This window comes from Salmo salar, chromosome 01 (genome assembly GCF_965601325.2).
Source record: "Salmo salar chromosome 01, fSalSal1, whole genome shotgun sequence".
NCBI classification, from domain to species: Eukaryota; Metazoa; Chordata; class Actinopteri; order Salmoniformes; family Salmonidae; genus Salmo; species Salmo salar.
This window is the reverse complement of record NC_138291.1, coordinates 4377501-4400000: the sequence shown is the minus strand read 5'-3', so window position 1 is coordinate 4400000 and position 22500 is coordinate 4377501. Positions and strand designations below refer to the sequence as shown.

Genomic DNA, 22500 nt, shown 5'->3' with positions numbered 1-22500 from the left:
GAATGTATATAGGAGCTTATATATTCATGAGAGTGTATATAAGAGCTTATATTTTGGTGAGAGTCTATATTAGAGTATATTTATTAATTAGAGTGTATTTTAGTGCTTATATATTGATAAGAGTGTATATTAGAGATTTTATATTATTGAAAGTGTATATTAGAGCTTATATGTTGGTGAGAGTGCATATTAGAGCTTATATATTGATTGGAGTGTATATAAGAGCTTATATATTGATAAGAGTTCATGTTAGAGCCTATATATTGATGAGAGTGTATATAAGAGCTCATATATTGATGTGAGTGTATATAAGAGCTTATATATTAGTGAAAGTGTATATAGGAGCTTATACATTGATGAGTGTATGTAGGAGCTTATATATTGATTTGAATGTATATATGAGCTTAAATATTGATGAGAGTGTATATAAGATCTTATTAATTGATCAGAGTGTATATAAGAGCTTTTATATTGGTGAGAGTGTATGTAAGAGCATATATAAGGGAGAGTGTTTATTAAAGCTTATAGATTGATGTGAGAATATTTAAGAGCTTAAATATTGGTGAGAGTGTATTTTGTAGCTTATATATTGATGAGTGTGTATATAAGAGCTTATATATTGATGAGAGTATATAGGAGCTTATATATTGATGAGAGTGTATATAGGAGCTTATATATTGATGAGAGTATATAGGAGCTTATATATTGATGAGTGTGTACATCAGATCATATATGTTGATGAGCGTGCATATTAGAGCCTATATACTGTTGAGAGTGTATATGGAGCTTATATATTGATAAGAGTGTATATGAGAGCTTATTTTACATTTACATTTACGTCATTTAGCAGACACTCTTATCCAGAGCGACTTACAAATTGGTGCATTCACCTTATGATATCCAGTGGAACAACCACTTTACAATAGTACATCTATATATATTTTTTTTTGGGGGGGGGGTTAGAAGGATTACTATATCCTATCCTAGGTATTCCTTAAAGAGGTGGGGTTTCAGGTGTCTACGGAAGGTGGTGATTGACTCCGCTGTCCTGGCGTCGTGAGGGAGCTTGTTCCACCATTGGGGTGCCAGGGCAGCGAACAGTTCTGACTGGGCTGAGCGGGAACTGTGCTTCCGCAGAGGTAGGGGGGCCAGCAGGCCAGAGGTGGATGAACGCAGTGCCTTTGTTTGGGTGTAGGGACTGATCAGAGCCCGAAGGTACGGAGGTGCCGTTCCCCTCACAGCTCCGTAGGCAAGCACCATGGTCTTGTAGCAGATGCGAGCTTCAACTGGAAGCCAGTGGAGTGTGCGGAGGAGCGGGGTGACGTGAGAGAACTTGGGAAGGTTGAACACCAGACGGGCTGCGGCGTTCTGGATGAGTTGTAGGGGTTTAATGGCACAGGCAGGGAGCCCCGCCAACAGGGAGTTGCAGTAATCCAGACGGGAGATGACAAGTGCCTGGATTAGGACCTGCGCCGCTTCCTGCGTAAGGCAGGGTCGTACTCTGCGAATGTTGTATAGCATGAACCTACAGGATCGGGTCACCGCCTTGATGTTAGCGGAGAACGACAGGGTGTTGTCCAGGGTCACGCCGAGGCTCTTAGCACTCTGGGAGGAGGACACAATGGAGTTGTCCACCGTGATGGCGAGATCATGGAAAGGGCAGTCCTTCCCCGGGAGGAAGAGCAGCTCCGTCTTGCCGAGGTTCAGCTTGAGGTGGTGATCCGTCATCCACACTGATATGTCTGCCAGACATGCGGAGATGCGATTCGCCACCTGGTTATCAGAAGGGGGAAAGGAGAAGATTAACTATGTGTCGTCTGCGTAGCAATGATAGGAGAGACCATGTGAGGATATGACAGAGCCAAGTGACTTGGTGTATAGCGAGAATAGGAGAGGGCCTAGAACTGAGCCCTGGGGGACACCAGTGGTGAGAGCACGTGGTGCGGAGACGGATTCACGCCACGCCACCTGGTAGGAGCGACCTGTCAGGTAGGACGCAATCCAAGAGTGAGCCGCACCGGAGATACCCAACTCGGAGAGGGTTTAGAGGAGGATCTGATGGTTCACAGTATCAAAGGCAGCAGATAGGTCTAGAAGGATGAGAGCAGAGGAGAGAGAGTTAGCTTTAGCAGTGCGGAGAGCCTCCGTGACACAGAGAAGAGCAGTCTCAGTTGAATGACCAGCCTTGAAACCTGACTGATTTGGATCGAGAAGGTCATTCTGAGAGAGATAGCAGGAGAGCTGGCCAAGGACGGCACGTTCAAGAGTTTTGGAGAGAAAAGAAAGAAGGGATACTGGTCTGTAGTTGTTGACATCGGAGGGATCGAGTGTAGGTTTTTTGAGAAGGGGTGCAAACTCTCGCTCTCTTGAAGACGGAAGGGACGTAGCCAGCGGTCAAGGATGAGTTGATGAGCGAGGTGAGGTAAGGGAGAAGGTCTCCGGAAATGGTCTGGAGAAGAGAGGAGGGGATAGGGTCAAGCGGGCAGGTTGTTGGGCGGCCGGCCGTCACAAGACGCAAGATTTCATCTGGAGAGAGAGGGGAGAAAGAGGTCAAAGCATAGGGTAGGGCAATGTGAGCAGTTTGACTTAACAAACGAGGATCGGATGTCGTCGACCTTCTTTTCAAAATGGTTGACGAAGTCATCCGCAGAGGGGGGGGAGGGGGAGGAGGATTCAGGAGGGAGGAGAAGGTGGCAAAGAGCTTCCTAGGGTTAGAGGCAGATGCTTGAAAGTTAGAGTGGTAGAAAGTGGCTTTAGCAGCAGAAACAGAGGAGGAAAATGTAGAGAGGAGGGAGTGAAAAGATGCCAGGTCCGCAGGGAGGCTAGTTTTCCTCCATTTCCGCTCGGCTGCCCGAGCGGAGTGTATATAAGAGCTTATATATTGGTGAGAGTATATATTAGAGTTTATATATTGATGAGAGTGTATATAAGAACTTATATATTTATGAGAGTGTATTTCTGAGCTTGTTTATGAATGAGAATGTATATTAGAGCTTATATATTGATGATAGTGTATATTAGAGCTTAAATATTTTGGTTAGAGTGTATATTAGAGGTTATATATTTAATAGGGTGCATATAAGCGCTTAAATATTGATGAGAGTGTATATAAGACCTTACATATTGATTCAAGTGTATATAAGAGCCTTTATATTGGTGAGAGTGTATATTATAGCTTATATATTGATGATAGTGTATATTTGAGCTTATATATTGATGATAGTGTTTATAAGAACTTATAAATTGATAAGAGTGTAAATAAGAGCTTATATATTGGTGAGAGTGTATTTAAGAGCGAATGTATTGATGAGAGTGTATATTTGATCTTATATATTGATGAGTGTGTATATAATACATTTTATATTGATGTGAGTATACATAAGAGCATATATGTTGATGAGCGTGCATATTAGACCTTGTATATTGTTGTGGGTGTGTATAGGAGCTTATATATTGTTGAGAGTGTATATAATAGCTTATATATTGACAAGAATGTATATTAGAGCTTCTAAATTGATGGTGTATATAATAGCTTATAAATTGGTGAGAGAGAACCTAGGAAGAAACCTAGTGAGGAACCAGGCTATGAGGGGTGGCCAGTCCTCTTTTGGCTGTGCTGGGTGGAGATTATAACAGAACATGGCCAAGATGTTCAAATGTTCATCGATGACCAGCAGGGTCAGATAATAATAATCACAGTGGTTGTAGAGGGTGCAACAGGTCAGCACCTCAGGTGTGAATGTCAGTTGGCTTTTCATAGCCAATCATTCAGAGTTTCTCTACCACTCCTGCTTTCTCTAGAGAGTTGAAAACAGCAGGTCTGGGACAGGTAGCACGTCCGGTGAACAGGTCAGGGTTCCAGCAGGTCTGGGACAGCAGGTCTGGGACAGGTAGCATGTCCGGTGAACAGGTCAGGGTTCCAAAGCCGCAGGCAGAACAGTTGAAACTGGAGCAGCAGCACGACCAGGTGGACTGGGGACAGCAAGGAGTCATCAGGCCAGGTAGTCCTGAGGCACGGTCCTAGGGCTCAGGTACTCCGAGAGAGAAAGAAAGAAAGAAAGATAGAAAGAAAGAAAGAAAGAAAGAAAGAAAGAAAGAAAGAAAGAAAGAAAGAAAGAAAGAAAGAAAGAAAGAAAGAAAGAAAGAAAGAAAAAGAGAGAGAGTGTATATGGTGAGAGTGTATAAAAGAGCTTATATATTGATGAGAGTGTATATAGGAGCTTATATATTGAAGAGAGTGTATATAGGAGCTAATATATTGATGAGAGTGTATATAGGAGCTTATATATTGAAGAGAGTGTATATAGGAGCTAATATTTTGATGAGAGTGTATATAGGAGCTTATATATTGAAGAGAGTGTATATAGGAGCTTATATATTGAAGAGAGTGTATATAGGAGCTTATATATTGAAGAGAGTGTATATAGGAGCTAATATTTTGATGAGAGTGTATATAGGAGCTTATATATTGAAGAGAGTGTATATAGGAGCTTATATATTGAAGAGAGTGTATATAGGAGCTAATATTTTGATGAGAGTGTATATAGGAGCTTATATATTGAAGAGAGTGTATATAGGAGCTTATATATTGAAGAGAGTGTATATAGGAGCTTATATATTGAAGAGAGTGTATATAGGAGCTTATATATTGAAGAGAGTGTATATAGGAGCTTATATATTGAAGAGAGTGTATATAGGAGCTTATATATTGAAGAGAGTGTATATAGGAGCTTATATATTGAAGAGAGTGTATATAGGAGCTTATATATTGAAGAGAGTGTATATAGGAGCTTATATATTGAAGAGAGTGTATATAGGAGCTTATATATTGAAGAGAGTGTATATAGGAGCTTATATATTGAAGAGAGTGTATATAGGAGCTTATATATTGAAGAGAGTGTATATAGGAGCTTATATATTGAAGAGAGTGTATATAGGAGCTTATATATTGAAGAGAGTGTATATAGGAGCTTATATATTGAAGAGAGTGTATATAGGAGCTTATATATTGAAGAGAGTGTATATAGGAGCTTATATATTGAAGAGAGTGTATATAGGAGCTTATATATTGAAGAGAGTGTATATAGGAGCTTATTTATTGAAGAGAGTGTATATAGGAGCTTATATATTGAAGAGAGTGTATATAGGAGCTTATATATTGAAGAGAGTGTATATAGGAGCTTATATATTGAAGAGAGTGTATATAGGAGCTTATATATTGAAGAGAGTGTATATAGGAGCTTATATATTGTACTGAACATAGTTTTTTCATAGTCAATGTGCCTCTGCTTCTGTTTTTGTTTTCTTTTTGAGGTATTTTGCTGAGTTTCAAGGGCTCACTAGTCTCTACTAAAGCCAAGGGCTCACTAGTCTCTACTAAAGCCAAGGGCTCACTAGTCTCTACTAAAGCCAAGGGCTCACTAGTCTCTACTAAAGCCAAGGGCTCACTAGTCTCTACTAAAGCCAAGGGCTCACTTGTCTCTACTAAAGCCAAGGGCTCACTTGTCTCTACTAAAGCCAAGGGCTCACTAGTCTTTACTAAAGCCAAGGGCTCACTTGTCTCTACTAAAGCCAAGGGCTCACTAGTCTCTACTAAAGCCAAGGGCTCACTTGTCTCTACTAAAGCCAAGGGCTCACTAGTCTCTACTAAAGCCAAGGGCTCACTAGTCTCTACTAAAGCCAAGGGCTCACTAGTCTCTACTAAAGCAAAGGGCTCACGTGTCTCTACTAAAGCCAAGGGCTCACTTGTCTCTACTAAAGCCAAGGGCTCACTTGTCTCTACTAAAGCCAAGGGCTCACTAGTCTTTACTAAAGCCAAGGGCTCACTAGTCTTTACTAAAGCCAAGGGCTCACTAGTCTCTACTAAAGCCAAGGGCTCACTAGTCTCTACTAAAGCCAAGGGCTCACTAGTCTCTACTAAAGCCAAGGGCTCACTAGTCTCTACTAAAGCCAAGGGCTCACTTGTCTCTACTAAAGCCAAGGGCTCACTAGTCTCTACTAAAGCCAAGGGCTCACTAGTCTCTACTAAAGCCAAGGGCTCACTAGTCTCTACTAAAGCCAAGGGCTCACTAGTCTCTACTAAAGCCAAGGGCTCACTTGTCTCTACTAAAGCCAAGGGCTCACTAGTCTTTACTAAAGCCAAGGGCTCACTTGTCTCTACTAAAGCCAAGGGCTCACTAGTCTCTACTAAAGCCAAGGGCTCACTAGTCTCTACTAAAGCCAAGGGCTCACTAGTCTCTACTAAAGCCAAGGGCTCACTTGTCTCTACTAAAGCCAAGGGCTCACTAGTCTCTACTAAAGCCAAGGGCTCACTAGTCTCTACTAAAGCCAAGGGCTCACTAGTCTCTACTAAAGCCAAGGGCTCACTAGTCTTTACTAAAGCCAAGGGCTCACTAGTCTCTACTAAAGCCAAGGGCTCACTAGTCTTTACTAAAGCCAAGGGCTCACTAGTCTCTACTAAAGCCAAGGGTTTACTATTCTCTACTAAAACCAAGGGCTCACTATTCTCTACTAAAACCAAGGGTTCACTAGTCTCTACCAAAACCAAGGGTTCACTTGTCTTTACTAAAGCCAAGGACTCACTCGTCTCTACTAAAGGTTTTTACTTAGTTCATATAGTTACTGTACTCTCTCACTTCATGTGCCTCTACTAGCCTGGTCCCAGACCTGTTCCTGCTAACAGGAACACTTCTTTCTATTCCTTCTCATGGTAAACATGTTGAGTGGAATGTTAGCAGGAACAGTTCTGGGACCAGGCTAACTGATAGCAGGAACAGGTCATGGACCAGGCTAACTGATAGCAGGAACAGTTCTGGGACCAGGCTAACTGATAGCAGGAACAGGTCATGGACAAGGCTAACTGATAGCAGGAACAGGTCATGGACCAGGCTAACTGATAGCAGGAACAGTTCTGGGACCAGGCTAACTGATAGCAGGAACAGGTCATGGACCAGGCTAACTGATAGCAGGAACAGGTCATGGACCAGGCTAACTGATAGCAGGAACAGTTCTGGGACCAGGCTAACTGATAGCAGGAACAGGTCATGGACAAGGCTAACTGATAGCAGGAACAGGTCATGGACAAGGCTAACTGATAGCAGGAACAGGTCATGGACAAGGCTAACTGATAGCAGGAACAGGTCTGGGACCAAGCTAACTGATAGCAGGAACAGGTCTGGGACCAGACTAACTGATAGCAGGAACAGGTGATGGACCAGGCTAACTGATAGCAGGAACAGTTCTGGGACCAGGCTAACTGATAGCAGGAACAGGTCATGGACCAGGCTAACTGATAGCAGGAACAGGTCATGGACAAGGCTAACTGATAGCAGGAACAGGTCATGGACAAGGCTAACTGATAGCAGGAACAGGTCATGGACAAGACTAACTGATAGCAGGAACAGGTCATGGACCAGGCTAACTGATAGCAGGAACAGGTCATGGACCAGGCTAACTGATAGCAGGAACAGGTCATGGACCAGGCTAACTGATAGCAGGAACAGTTCTGGGACCAGGCTAACTGATAGCAGGAACAGGTCATTAACCAGGCTAACTGATAGCAGGAACAGTTCTGGGACCAGGCTAACTGATAGCAGGAACAGTTCTGGGACCAGGCTAACTAATAGCAGGAACAGTTCTGGGACCAGGCTAACTGAGAGCAGGAACAGTTCTGGGACCAGGCTAACTGATAGCAGGAACAGTTCTGGGACCAGGCTAACTGATAGCAGGAACAGTTCTGGGAACAGGCTAACTGATAGCAGGAGCAGGTCATGGACAAGGCTAACTGATAGCAGGAACAGGTAATGGACCAGACTAACTGATAGCAGGAACAGTTCTGGGACCAGGCTAACTGATAGCAGGAACAGTTCTGGGACCAGGCTAACTGATAGCAGGAACAGTTCTGGGACCAGACTAACTGATAGCAGGAACAGGTAATGGACCAGGCTAACTGATAGCAGGAACAGTTCTGGGACCAGGCTAACTGATAGCAGGAACAGTTCTGGGACCAGGCTAACTAATAGCAGGAACAGTTCTGGGACCAGACTAACTGATAGCAGGAACAGGTGATGGACCAGGCTAACTGATAGCAGGAACAGTTCTGGGACCAGGCTAACTGATAGCAGGAACAGGTCATGGACCAGGCTAACTGATAGCAGGAACAGGTCATGGACAAGACTAACTGGTAGCAGGAACAGGTCATGGACCAGGCTAACTGATAGCAGGAACAGGTCATGGACCAGGCTAACTGATAGCAGGAACAGTTCTGGGACCAGGCTAACTGATAGCAGGAACAGGTCATGGACCAGGCTAACTGATAGCAGGAACAGTTCTGGGACCAGGCTAACTGATAGCAGGAACAGTTCTGGGACCAGGCTAACTGATAGCAGGAACAGGTCATGGACCAGGCTACCTGATAGCAGGAACAGGTAATGAACAAGGCTAACTGATAGCAGGAACAGGTCTGGGACCAAGCTAACTGATAGCAGGAACAGGTCATGGACCAGGCTAACTGATAGCAGGAACAGGCCATGGACAAGGCTAACTGATAGCAGGAACAGGCCATGGACAAGGCTAACTGATAGCAGGAACAGGCCATGGACAAGGCTAACTGATAGCAGGAACAGGCCATGGACAAGGCTAACTGATAGCAGGAACAGGTCTGGGACCAGGTTAATGGTTTCTCACTTGTTTCGGTTCCGTGTTGTCTCTCTCTGTTTCACCACGTCCTTTAAAGTTGCATTTCATTCCCAGGCATCTGGACACTTTACAGAGTGGAGCAAGGCTTCTGACTGTGCCGCAGATGTATGGTTTGTTTTATGGAAGTTGTAAGTGTTGGTGGGGGAGGGGGGGAGAGAGCGGGAAGCGGGAGTGGCGGAGTGTAGGCTGCCGGAGGGGAGCTAGAGGTGTTGGGAACCATGGGGTCTGTCTGAGTGGCTGATTGGAGTTATATTAAAGTAGTATAGTTGGATGGGGATGTTCACGAGCGAACCGCCACAACAAACAACACCACTGAGTTACATCAATGCCAATGTGCGTTATAAAACACTGCATTATAAAACACGGCGATATCAATGAGCCTTTCAGACGCAGTGTCCCTGACGTTCACGGAGATGGTATTCGTGGAAAATGCTACAGATCTTGGCTGAAGCTTTAAAAGCTCATTGTCTGCTCTACAGTGTGCTGCTCTGTAACACCTTGGATTGAATCCTTTATGGTCTAACTCTATTAGTCACATGAAGTTAACGGTCTGTAGGTCTGACGTCACCCTAACCCAGACTACCACACCACGAACCAGACCAACACACCCTCTGACCAGAAACAGACATACTAGGACTAAAGGGTTTCTAAGACATCTTCAGAGTTCCTTTATAAAACGGCACCCTTTACCCTATGGGCCCTGGTCAACAATAGTAAACTGCACCCTTTATCCTATGGGCCCTGGTCAACAATAGTAAACTGCACCCTTTATCCTATGGGCCCTGGTCAACAATAGTAAACTGCACCCTTTATCCTATGGGCCCTGGTCAACAATAGTAAACTGCACCCTTTATCCTATGGGCCCTGGTCAACAATAGTAAACTGCACCCTTTATCCTATGGGCCCTGGTCAACAATAGTAAACTGCACCCTTTATCCTATGGGCCCTGGTCAACAATAGTAAACTGCACCCTTTATCCTATGGGCCCTGGTCAACAATAGTAAACTGCACCCTTTATCCTATGGGCCCTGGTCAACAATAGTAAACTGCACCCTTTATCCTATGGGCCCTGGTCAACAATAGTAAACTGCACCCTTTACCCTATGGGCCCTGGTCAACAATAGTAAACTGCACCCTTTATCCTATGGGCCCTGGTCAACAATAGTAAACTGCACCCTTTATCCTATGGGCCCTGGTCAACAATAGTAAACTGCACCCTTTATCCTATGGGCCCTGGTCAACAATAGTAAACTGCACCCTTTATCCTATGGGCCCTGGTCAACAATAGTAAACTGCACCCTTTATCCTATGGGCCCTGGTCAACAATAGTAAACTGCACCCTTTATCCTATGGGCCCTGGTCAACAATAGTAAACTGCACCCTTTATCCTATGGGCCCTGGTCAACAATAGTAAACTGCACCCTTTATCCTATGGGCCCTGGTCAACAATAGTAAACTGCACCCTTTATCCTATGGGCCCTGGTCAACAATAGTAAACTGCATAGGGAAACGGGTTCTGTTTTGGACGCAGACACACAGGGTGCTGTTGAACATACGGGGTCACACTTCATAACGCCCCAATTTAACAGTCGGGTTCAGAAGCAGTGAGGCGGTTCGTCCCAGAGCCTGACTTGTCCGATCTAGGACATGGTAATTAGATTCACCTGGCGGGTTAAGGTTAGAGGAGACCACCTCCCACCGATCAACACAACGACACAACACTCTCAGAGAGAGAGAGAGAGAGAGAGAGAGAGAGAGAGAGAGAGAGAGAGAGAGAGAGAGAGAGAGAGAGAGAGAGAGAGAGAGAGCGGGGGGAGAGGGAGAGGGATGATTATATCCCCTAGCTGGTGTTTGAAGTTTCTCTTTAAGAGACAGAATTAAGGGGGTAAAACATTGGCCTAGTCCAGTGTGCTATTAAAACCATGCATCTGGGCAATTAAAGAGAGCCACCTGAGGTGTTCAGCACGCTATCATAAAAGTTAACAGGTCTGCACTGCCCAACTACACACTGCTGCCTGCCTCTCATCTATGGCTTCGTCTCAAACGGTGCCCTATTGCTCATGTAGTGCGCTGCTGTGGGCTACGTAGAACACAAATCTAAATCACCTGTAGTGTCTTTATTATAGGGTGCCGTTTAGAACACAACTCTAAATCACCTGTACTGTATTTATTATAGGGTGCCATTTAGAACACAACTCTAAATCACCTGTAGTGTATTTATTATAGGGTGCCATTTAGAACACAACTCTAATGCACCTGTAGTGTCTTTATTATAGGGTGCCATTTAGAACACAACTCTACTCTCACCTGTAGTGTCTTTATTATAGGGTGCCATTTAGAACACAACTCTAAATCACCTGTAGTGTCTTTATTATAGGGTGCCATTTAGAACACAACTCTAATGCACCTGTAGTGTATTTTATTATCCCCAGGGGCCTATTCATTTAGCAGCACTTAGTAAAAACACATGACAAATATACACCCCAACAATATATACAGCAATATGCTATTAGAGATGACTGAGACAGCTGATAGCAGCTGGCATGAAGGACAGTATAGACCTAGTTAGTTTTAACTTGGGGAGTCTGTGCTCTGAGGAAAGCGCCTTAAATAAGGCGTGCTGGAAGTCCCTCAGATTGCTCCTTACCATATGACTCATGTCTGACGCAGGTGAAAGGTCAGGTCAGTTCAGTTCATACCAATGATCCTGCTAATTAGTTTGGTAACGATGTCACAGACCCTGTTCTTACTCTTTAAGTTTAGACGACCAAAACGTCAGATCTACACACACACACACACACACACACACACACACACACACACACACACACACACACACACACACACACACACACACACACACACACACACACACACACACACACACACACACACACACACACACACACACAGTTAAAAATTGTGTTTTCTCCTTTCTCCATCTCCATGCATCACCAGGTATAGCTGTAGTTCTACTGTTTACCAGAGGTACTTAACACTGGGCTCAGCCATCAGCTGTAGTTCTACTGTTTACCAGAGATACTTAACACTGGGCTCAGCCATCAGCTGTAGTTCTACTGTTTACCAGAGGTACTTAACACTGGGCTCAGCCATCAGCTGTAGTTCTACTGTTTACCAGAGATACTTAACACTGGGCTCAGCCATCAGCTGTAGTTCTACTGTTTACCAGAGGTACTTAACACTGGGCTCAGCCATCAGCTGTAGTTCTACTGTTTACCAGAGATACTTAACACTGGGCTCAGCCATCAGCTGTAGTTCTACTGTTTACCAGAGGTACTTAACACTGGGCTCAGCCATCAGCTGTAGTTCTACTGTTTACCAGAGATACTTAACACTGGGCTCAGCCATCAGCTGTAGTTCTACTGTTTACCAGAGATACTTAACACTGGGCTCAGCCATCAGCTGTAGTTCTACTGTTTACCAGAGATACTTAACACTGGGCTCAGCCATCAGCTGTAGTTCTACTGTTTACCAGAGATACTTAACACTGGGCTCAGCCATCAGCTGTAGTTCTACTGTTTACCAGAGATACTTAACACTGGGCTCAGCCATCAGCTGTAGTTCTACTGTTTCCCAGAGATACTTAACACTGGGCTCAGCCATCAGCTGTAGTTCTACTGTTTACCAGAGGTACTTACCACTGGGCTCAGCCATCAGCTGTAGTTCTACTGTTTACCAGAGATACTTAACACTGGGCTCAGCCATCAGCTGTAGTTCTACTGTTTACCAGAGGTACTTACCACTGGGCTCAGCCATCAGCTGTAGTTCTACTGTTTACCAGAGATACTTAACACTGGGCTCAGCCATCAGCTGTAGTTCTACTGTTTACCAGAGGTACTTACCACTGGGCTCAGCCATCAGCTGTAGTTCTACTGTTTACCAGAGATACTTAACACTGGGCTCAGCCATCAGCTGTAAAAAGCTTGGACCTTTTTAATGGAGCCTGAATCCTTTCTGCCAAAGCCATTCTATTTCAGCACAGCTTAGTTGTCTTCTAACAGTGGTAATGGTTGTTGAGGAGTGACTGTGCTTTCTCTGTGTTGCTGTGAGATAGTGGTAATGATTGTTGAGGAGTGACTGTGCTGTTGGTGTTTTGCTGTGAGAGAGTGGTAATGATTGTTGAATACTCTCTCAGTTTTGCTGTGAGACAGTGGTAATGATTGTTGAATACTCTCTCTGTTTTCCTGTGACAGGCTGTCCGGAGGGTAAAAAAGTGGAATTCATTACCAGCCTTTTAGACGCCCTTACCACAGACATGGTCCAGGCCATAAACTCACCAACCCCCTCTGGTGGCGGGAGGTAAGTCATAACGAAATGTATACCCCTCAAGCTTAAACAATCAACTATGATGTTGAAATCTCTTTCATTAGGTTTGGATGGGGAATTAGATCTGGATCACTGAGTGTGTACCTGAGCAGGTTCTGAGTGTGTACCTGTGTGTACCTGAGCAGGTTTTGAGTGTGTACCTGAGCAGGTTCTGAGTGTGTACCTGTGTGTACCTGAGCAGGTTTTGAGTGTGTACCTGAGCAGGTTCTGAGTGTGTACCTGTGTGTACCTGAGCAGGTTTTGAGTGTGTACCTGAGCAGGTTCTGAGTGTGTACCTGTGTGTACCTGAGCAGGTTTTGAGTGTGTACCTGAGCAGGTTCTGAGTGTGTACCTGAGCAGGTTCTGAGTGTGTACCTGAGCAGGTTCTGAGTGTGTACCTGAGCAGGTTCTGAGTGTGTACCTGAGCAGGTTCTGAGTGTGTACCTGAGCGGTCGGTGGACCTGAGCAGGTTCTGAGTGTGTACCTGTGTGTACCTGAGCAGGTTTTGAGTGTGTACCTGAGCAGGTTTTGAGTGTGTACCTGAGCAGGTTTTGAGTGTGTACCTGAGCAGGTTTTGAGTGTGTACCTGAGCAGGTTCTGAGTGTGTACCTGTGTGTTCCTGAGCAGGTTTTGAGTGTGTACCTGAGCAGGTTCTGAGTGTGTACCTGTGTGTTCCTGAGCAGGTTTTGAGTGTGTACCTGAGCAGGTTCTGAGTGTTTACCTGTGTGTACCTGAGCAGGTTCTGAGTGTGTACCTGTGTGTACCTGAGCAGGTTTTGAGTGTGTTCCTGAGCAGGTTTTGAGTGTGTACCTGAGCAGGTTCTGAGTGTGTACCTGTGTGTAGCTGAGCAGGTTTTGAGTGTGTACCTGAGCAGGTTCTGAGTGTGTACCTGAGCAGGTTCTGAATGTGTACCTGTGTATGAGTACTGGGTGTACCTGTACAGGTTTGAGTCGAACCCCTCAGTATGTGGGCCTGTGTCTGAACCCTGTGGGCCTGTGTCTGAACCCTGTGGGCCTGTGTCTGAACCCTGTGGGTCTGTGTCTGAACCCTGTGGGCCTGTGTCTGAACCCTGTGGGCCTGTGTCTGAACCCTGTGGGTCTGTGTCTGAACCCTGTGGGCCTGTGTCTGAACCCTGTGGGTCTGTGTCTGAACCCTGTGGGCCTGTGTCTGAACCCTGTGGGCCTGTGTCTGAACCCTGTGGGCCTGTGTCTGAACCCTGTGGGCCTGTGTCTGATCCCTGTGGGCCTGTATAGGTTGATGGAGCCGGACCCCAGCCACACTCTAGAGGAGAGGGTGGTCCACTGGTACTTTACCCAGCTGGACAACAACAGCAGCCATGACATCAACAAGAAGGAGCTGAAGCCCTTCAAGAGATACGTCAAGAAGAAAGCCAAACCCAAGAAATGTGCCAGGAAGTTCACTGACTACTGTGACCTGAACAAGGACAAAGCCATCTCACTTCTGGAGCTGAAGGGCTGTCTTGGGGTCAGCAAGGAGGGTGAGTCAGGAGGAGAAAGTATTTTGGTACAGAGCGTTCTTCTCAGGCATATTGGATAGTTGTTCAATAGTTCATCGTACGTCTTCATAATGGAGCCGTCTTTCATTTCTATCCTCCGAAGATCTCAGCAGGAACTACATTTCTCTGAACTATGTTGCTAACTGTCCAGAAAGTTTGCATTGCACCAGCAGTTAGGCGAGGACAGACTCTACACTTCCAGTCCAGAACCTGTCCCGTCTGTCCGTACAGCACAATGGACAACCATACAGGATGTGTGGATCAGCATCTCAGATCATTAGGATCTGTTGTGTTAAAAGCAGTGAAAATGACCTGGTTATAATGCATTATAAGACTTGTATAGAGCATGTATAACCCCTTTGTAATCTCTTATTACCATGTCATAATGATGCTGACTGAATAGCAGTCATTTTGTGACATAGACATCCCAGTCTGACCTCTGTGTGTCCTCTCCTCTCCTCTCCTCTCCTCTCTCTCCTCTCCTCTCCTCTCCTCTCCTCTCCTCTCCTCTCCTCTCCTCTCCCTCCTCTCCCCTTTCCTTTACAGGTAGTTCTGTGAGCAGCATCAACCAAGGGACAAGGCAAGGGATTAATTTGTTCAGTAAGACCGACTAATATGCTTTCACTAACCTTAGCGCCACTTTAAACCGCTGTAGACCGCTTCAATATAATCCATTAACATCCTTGTATGTAAACCAAATGTATACCCTGTTGCAGTACGTAACGCAAAATGACGATCCTGCGTTGTTTGCATCGAGTTACAACTTGTGTGGCTGCACATTTTCTTTTTGCTACGCAGCGATGCAGGGTGGGCATTTTGCCCTTAGCTAATTGTAGTTCTTGGGTTGCAGTATAACTTAGGCTTTAGACTGGCTTCTGACATGGATTCTGTTATTGGTCTGCAGGCTTCTGTTCAGATGCACACATCTTTATGTTCTAAATACACTTGGAGGTCTTTGCTTTTACAGTGACTGCTAGGTAGGTACTGTTGTTTCAAAAGGACTTGTAAAATCAGGGATTCTTGAAAGTCCGGGAAAGTCCGGCAGGGGAAACTTTTTTTGTTTGTTGTTGTTGCATTATTATTCAAGCTTTAAAAAATGTATTTGTGGGAATTTTATAAGGGGAAAAATGTTTGGCTCTATGCCCAGAAATGCCCTTGTTCGGAACAAACTCTCTCAGAAAAGTGTTTAAAATGAAAGAAACTGACAATAATTAATATTAACTGGAAAATGATTTTATTTTACAGAATATATCTTCCGATAGTCCTTTAAAGAATATTTCTCTCAAAACGTTGATTCCTAAAAGATGTGTCTGTTGATTTGGTCAACAGTCAGATTGGTCTAAAATCCTAAATGAATCAGGAATGAGCAGGGTCACCTATACCATAAGGACCCCTTTTTCATGTCCTCATTACATCTAGTGCAACAAGACCACTCATGGTCTGGAATGATCTCTACTGATAGCTTTAAACAAACAATATTGGAATCACCGTGGTTACAACCATAAACTGTCAACTCCATCTGCCTGATAGATTAAGATATGAATTTTGGTAAAAATATGTTTATTTTAATTAGGTTTTAGAGTTATACATCAACTGAGGAGAAACTAAATGTCTACTGTGTATGCCCCTTGAATGAAAAAGAAAAATTGCATTTTTGTCAACTCCATAAAACGTAAACTCCGTCAGAGTGCTGAAAGATCTGATCGAATGGTTAGGTTTTATTGGGGATTTTCAAATGAATCAGTTTCTATATTTTATAAATGTTTGTATTGAACTTTCATTTTTATAGGCAAAAATATGTCTGTTTTAATTATTTTTTGTCAACTCCGTCACTGATGGCGAACCCCCTTAAGATCTATCTTTTTTGTCAAGATATTTTTGAAAAAGCTAGTAATTTGACCCTGATTACTAAGTTTAGATAGCTGGCCGCTAAACTAACTTACCAATCTAAAACATTTTAGCTGACGTGGGCTAATTGAGTGACTATCAGTGACTGAAATAAGAAGAAAAGAGAAACTGCTGATGCACAACGACATTTAGAAATAGCAGCTTGTGTATTTTACTATTCTAACTAAGTTGAAACTCTGACTGAGTTGAGAAGAGAAGAAAATACTAAAGTTCTAATGACATTAGCCCTGAACCATTATGCAATGTTCAAAACATTAAGAATGCCCCCCCCCCCCCCACCCCCCACAATAGTATTTATTTGTAGAATATTAAATAATTTCTTCCCTCATCAATCTTAACACATCACCCCATAATGACAAAGGAAAAACATTTTTTTTTTTTTTTATGTTAGCGCATTTTGTAAAAATAAATAACTGAATAAAACATTTACATATGTATTCAGACTCTACTCAGTACTTTGTTGAAGCACCTTTGGCAGCGATTACAGCCTCCAGTCTTCTTGGGTATGACGCTACAAGCTTGGCAAACCTGTATTTGGGGAGTTTCTCCCATTCTTCTCTGCAGATCCTCTCAAGCCCTGTCAGGTTGGATGGGAAGCGTCGCTGCACAGCTATTTTCAGGTCTCTCCAGAGAAGTCCGATCAGGTTCAAGTCCGGACTGTGGCTGGGCCACTCAAGGACATTCAGAGACTTGTGCCAAAGCCACTCCTGCGTTGTCTTGGCTGTGTGCTTAGGGTTGTTGTGCTGTTGGAAGTTGAACCTTCACCCCAGTCTGAGGTCCTGAGCGCTCTGGAGCAGGTTTTCATCAAGGATCTCTCTGTACTTTTCTCTGTTCATCTTTCCCTCGATCCTGGCTAGTCTCCCAGTCCCTGCTGCTAAAAATCATCCCCACAGCATGATGCTGCCACCACCATGCTTCACCATAGCGATGGTGCCAGGTTTCCTCCAGATGGGACGGTTGGCATTCAGACCAAAGAGTTCAATCTTGGATTCATCAGACTAGAGAATCTTGTTTCTCATGGTCTGAGAGTCTTTAGGTGCCTTTTGGCAAACTCCAAGCGGGCTGTCATGTGTCTTTTACTGAGGAGTGGCTTCCTTCTGGCCTCTCTACCATAAAGGCCTGATTGGTGGAGTGCTGCAGAGATGCTTGTCCTTCTGGAAGGTTCTCCCATCTCCACAGAGGAACTCTGGAGCTCTGTCAGAGTGACCATCAGGTTCTTGGTCACCTCCCTGACAAAGGGAGGTGACCAATTGCTCAGTTTGGCCAGGCGGCCAGCTCTAGGAAGAGTTTTGGTGGTTCCAAACTGTCAACTGTGGGACCTTATATAGACAGGTGTGCACATTTCCAAATCATGTCCAACCAATTGAATTTACCACAGGTGGACTCCAATCAAGTTGTAGAAAAATCTCAAGGATGATCAATGGAAACAGGATGCACCTGAGCTCAATTTCAGAGTCTCATAGCAAAGGGTCTGAATACTTATGTAAATAAGGTATTTATGTTTTTATTTTTAATAAATTTGCAAAAATTTCTAAAAACCTGTTTTCGCTTTGTCATTATGGGGTATTGTGTGTATGGGCTTCGATTAGCATGTGATGTCCACACACTACAGTGGGTATTGTAGGCAGGTAAACATGCCAAAATGATCAGGTATCAAGATACAAGCTTGTAATCAGGCAACAATATGAGATGTGAATGGGCAACATTCATTCTGAAGTCAGAAGTCAGGCAAGTCATTTGAGAACAAATTCTTATTTACAATGACGGCCTACCGGGGAACAGTGGATTAACTGCCTTGTTCAGGGTCAAAATGACATATTTTTTACCGTGTCAGGTCGGGGATTCGATCCAGCAACCTTTCGTTCTAACCACTATTCTACCTACTGCCCCAAATAATCACTGCCAATGTTTTTCAAGAAAAGTGGTCGTTTTTGTTGTTGTTGACGTGGTTGTGTCGTATTTCTTGGCGTACTTTCTGTTGAAATGCAAATTCCAAATATGTAAATCAAGTATGGATGTAAAAAAAGTGCCTACTTTGATTTTGACTATTGAGAAACACCCCATCAGAGCTACGGTTGTATGCATATTGAGAAACACCCCAGTCAGAGTTACGGTAGTATGCATATTGAGAAACACCCCAGTCAGAGTTACGGTAGTATGCATATTGAGAAACACCCCAGTCAGAGCTACGGTAGTATGCATATTGAGAAACACCCCAGTCAGAGTTACGGTAGTATGCATATTGAGAAACACCCCAGTCAGAGTTATAGGTAGTATGCATATTGAGAAACACCCCAGTCAGAGCTACGGTAGTATGCATATTGAGAAACACCCCAGTCAGAGCTACGGTAGTATGCATATTGAGAAACACCCTGTCGAGTAAAGTAGAGAGAAAATATGAGTTCAATAAAGACTCAGCTGAAGTTTTTTAGAGACTGTTGGAACATTCCAGTTGGCCCAAGGTTTCTTCCACTGAGAAAAACGGAGAAAATACAAATAAAAACCACTTCCAATCCCTCGTTGTGCCCTGGAACCTACTACTGCAGCCGCTATGTGTGTGGATTTGTATGCTTGTGTGTGTATGTGTGTTCACGTCGTGTGTTTGTGTGTGTGCATGTGTGTGTGTGTGTGTGTGTGTCTACATCGTGTGTGTGTGTGTGTCATGTGTGTGTCATGTGTGTGCGTGTGTGTGTGTGTGTGTGTCCATGTTTGTGTGTGTGTGTGTGTGTGTGTGTGTGTGTGTGTGTGTGTGTGTGTGTGTGTGTGTGTGTGTGTGTGTGTGTGTGTGTGTGTGTGTGTGTGCGCGAGTGTGTGTCCGTGTGTGTGTGTGTGTGTGCTAGATTGAATCCCTGAGCTGACAAGGTAAAATGTCGTTCTGCCACTGAACAAGGCAGTTAACCCACTGTTCCTAGACCAGTTAACCCACTGTTCCTAGACCAGTTAACCCACTGTTCCTAGACCAGTTAACCCACTGTTCCTAGACCAGTTAACCCACTGTTCCTAGACCAGTTAACCCACTGTTCCTAGACCAGTTAACCCACTGTTCCTAGACCAGTTAACCCAACCAGTTAACCCACTGTTCCTAGACCAGTTAACCCAACCAGTTAACCCACTGTTCCTAGACCAGTTAACCCACTGTTCCTAGACCAGTTAACCCACCATTCCTACACCAGTTAACCCACTGTTCCTAGACCAGTTAACCCACTGTTCCTAGACCAGTTAACCCACCGTTCCTAGACCAGTTAACCCACTGTTCCTAGACCAGTTAACCCACTGTTCCTAGACCAGTTAACCCACTGTTCCTAGACCAGTTAACCCACCGTTCCTAGACCAGTTAACCCACTGTTCCTAGACCAGTTAACCCACCGTTCCTAGACCAGTTAACCCACCGTTCCTAGACCAGTTAACCCACTGTTCCTAGACCAGTTAACCCAACCAGTTAACCCACTGTTCCTAGACCAGTTAACCCAACCACTTAACCCACTGTTCCTAGACCAGTTAACCCACAGTTCCTAGACCAGTTAACCCACCATTCCTAGACCAGTTAACCCACTGTTCCTAGACCAGTTAACCCACTGTTCCTAGACCAGTTAACCCACTGTTCCTAGACCAGTTAACCCACCGTTCCTAGACCAGTTAACCCACTGTTCCTAGACCAGTTAACCCACTGTTGTTAACCCACTGTTCCTAGACCAGTTAACCCACCGTTCCTAGACCAGTTAACCCACCGTTCCTAGACCAGTTAACCCACCGTTCCTAGACCAGTTAACCCACTGTTCCTAGACCAGTTAACCCACCGTTCCTAGACCAGTTAACCCACCGTTCCTAGACCAGTTAACCCACCGTTCCTAGACCAGTTAACCCAACCAGTTAACCCACTGTTCCTAGACCAGTTAACCCACTGTTCCTAGACCAGTTAACCCACCGTTCCTAGACCAGTTAACCCACTGTTCCTAGACCAGTTAACCCACTGTTCCTAGACCAGTTAACCCACTGTTTCTAGACCAGTTAACCCACCGTTCCTAGACCAGTTAACCCACCGTTCCTAGACCAGTTAACCCACTGTTCCTAGACCAGTTAACCCACCGTTCCTAGACCAGTTAACCCACCGTTCCTAGACCAGTTAACCCACCGTTCCTAGACCAGTTAACCCACCGTTCCTAGACCAGTTAACCCACCGTTCCTAGACCAGTTAACCCACTGTTCCTAGACCAGTTAACCCAACCAGTTAACCCACTGTTCCTAGACCAGTTAACCCACTGTTCCTAGACCAGTTAACCCACTGTTCCTAGACCAGTTAACCCACTGTTCCTAGACCAGTTAACCCACCGTTCCTAGACCAGTTAACCCACCGTTCCTAGACCAGTTAACCCACCGTTCCTAGACCAGTTAACCCACTGTTCCTAGACCAGTTAACCCACTGTTCCTTGACCAGTTAACCCACTGTTCCTAGACCAGTTAACCCACTGTTCCTAGACCAGTTAACCCAACCAGTTAACCCACTGTTCCAAGGCCGTCATTCTGAATAAAGGTTAAATAATATATAGCGGCGTGTTACAGCTATAAAAATGGATAAGAATTGATAAATCAGACAACAGGGAAAACAAGTGTTTTTTCAAACTCCTTCTATGACTGTTCAGATTTAGTACAAGCTTTTTCACCTTCCCTGACCTAACATACAGTTAGGTAGGCAAGAGAATACAACAAAATGGCGCACGGACATTCACCGCAGCTCAATGACAGACACACTGAAGGTTGGAATGATATGGAACATCCACTTTATTTTCTAGTCAGTCAGTCAGTCAGTCACTCAGCCAACCAGTCAGTCACTCAGTCACTCATTCAGCCAACCAGTCAGTCAGCCAACCAGTCAGTCACTCATTCAGCCAACCAGTCAGTCAGCCAACATGTCAGTCACTCATTCAGCCAACCAGTCAGTCAGCCAACTAGTTAGTCACTCATTCAGCCAACCACTCAGTCAGCCAACCAGTCAGTCACTTATTCAGCCAAACAGTCAGTCACTCATTCAGCCAACCAGTCAGTCAGCCAACCAGTCAGTCACTAATTCAGCCAACCAGTCAGCCAACCAGTCAGTCACTCATTCAGCCAACCAGTCAGCCAACCAGTCAGTCACTCATTCAGCCAAACAGTCAGTCAGCCAACCAGTCAGTCACTCATTCAGCCAAACAGTCAGTCACTCATTCAGCCAAACAGTCAGTCAGCCAACCAGTCAGTCACTCATTCAGCCAACCAGTCAGTCACTCATTCAGCCAACCAGTCAGTCACTCATTCAGCCAACCAGTCAGTCACTCATTCAGCCAACCAGTCAGTCAGCCAACTAGTTAGTCACTCAGTCAGCCAACCACTCAGTCAGCAAACCAGTCAGTCACTCATTCAGCCAACCAGTCAGTCAGCCAACCAGTCAGTCACTCCTTCAGCCAACCAGTCAGCCAACCAGTCAGTCACTCATTCAGCCAAACAGTCAGTCACTCATTCAGCCAAACAGTCAGTCAGCCAACCAGTCAGTCACTCATTCCGCCAACCAACCAGTCAGTCAACCAGTCAGTCACTCATTCAGCCAACCAGTCAGTCACTCATTCAGCCAACCAGTCAGTCACTCATTCAGCCAACCAGTCAGTCAGCCAACTAGTTAGTCACTCAGTCAGCCAACCACTCAGTCAGCAAACCAGTCAGTCACTCCTTCAGCCAACCAGTCAGCCAACCAGTCAGTCACTCATTCAGCCAACCAGTAAGCCAACCAGTCAGTCAGCCAACCAGTCAGTCAGCCAACCAGTCAGTCACTCCTTCAGCCAACCAGTCAGTCACTCCTTCAGCCAACTAGTCAGTCACTCAGTCAGCCAACCAGTTAGTCAGCCAACCAGTCAGTCACTCATTCAGCCAACCAGTCAGTCACTCATTCAGCCAACCAGTCAGTCACTCATTCAGCCAACCAGTCAGTCACTCATTCAGCCAACCAGTCAGTCAGCCAACCAGTCAGTCACTCATTCAGCCAACCAGTCATTCAGCCAACCAGTCAGTCACTCATTCAGCCA

The 22500-nt window shown here is 44.8% G+C and overlaps 1 protein-coding gene across 12 annotated transcripts in view; it reads left to right on the top strand.

The window, feature by feature from the left end:
• The window catches only part of smoc1 (SPARC related modular calcium binding 1), a 139720-nt gene that overhangs the window by 94317 nt on the left and 22903 nt on the right, over positions 1 to 22500 (top strand). For 10 of the 12 annotated variants that reach the window (XM_045706584.2, XM_045706567.2, XM_045706556.2 and 7 more), the window contains 3 exons: positions 12912 to 13017; positions 14277 to 14521; positions 15086 to 15119. In XM_045706584.2, the coding sequence (XP_045562540.1) occupies positions 12912 to 13017; positions 14277 to 14521; positions 15086 to 15119 (385 nt within the window). Of the gene's footprint in view, positions 1 to 12911; positions 13018 to 14276; positions 14522 to 15085; positions 15140 to 22500 lie in introns of all 12 variants that reach the window. The other 2 variants (XM_045706431.2, XM_045706390.2) reach the window with 1 other exon arrangement.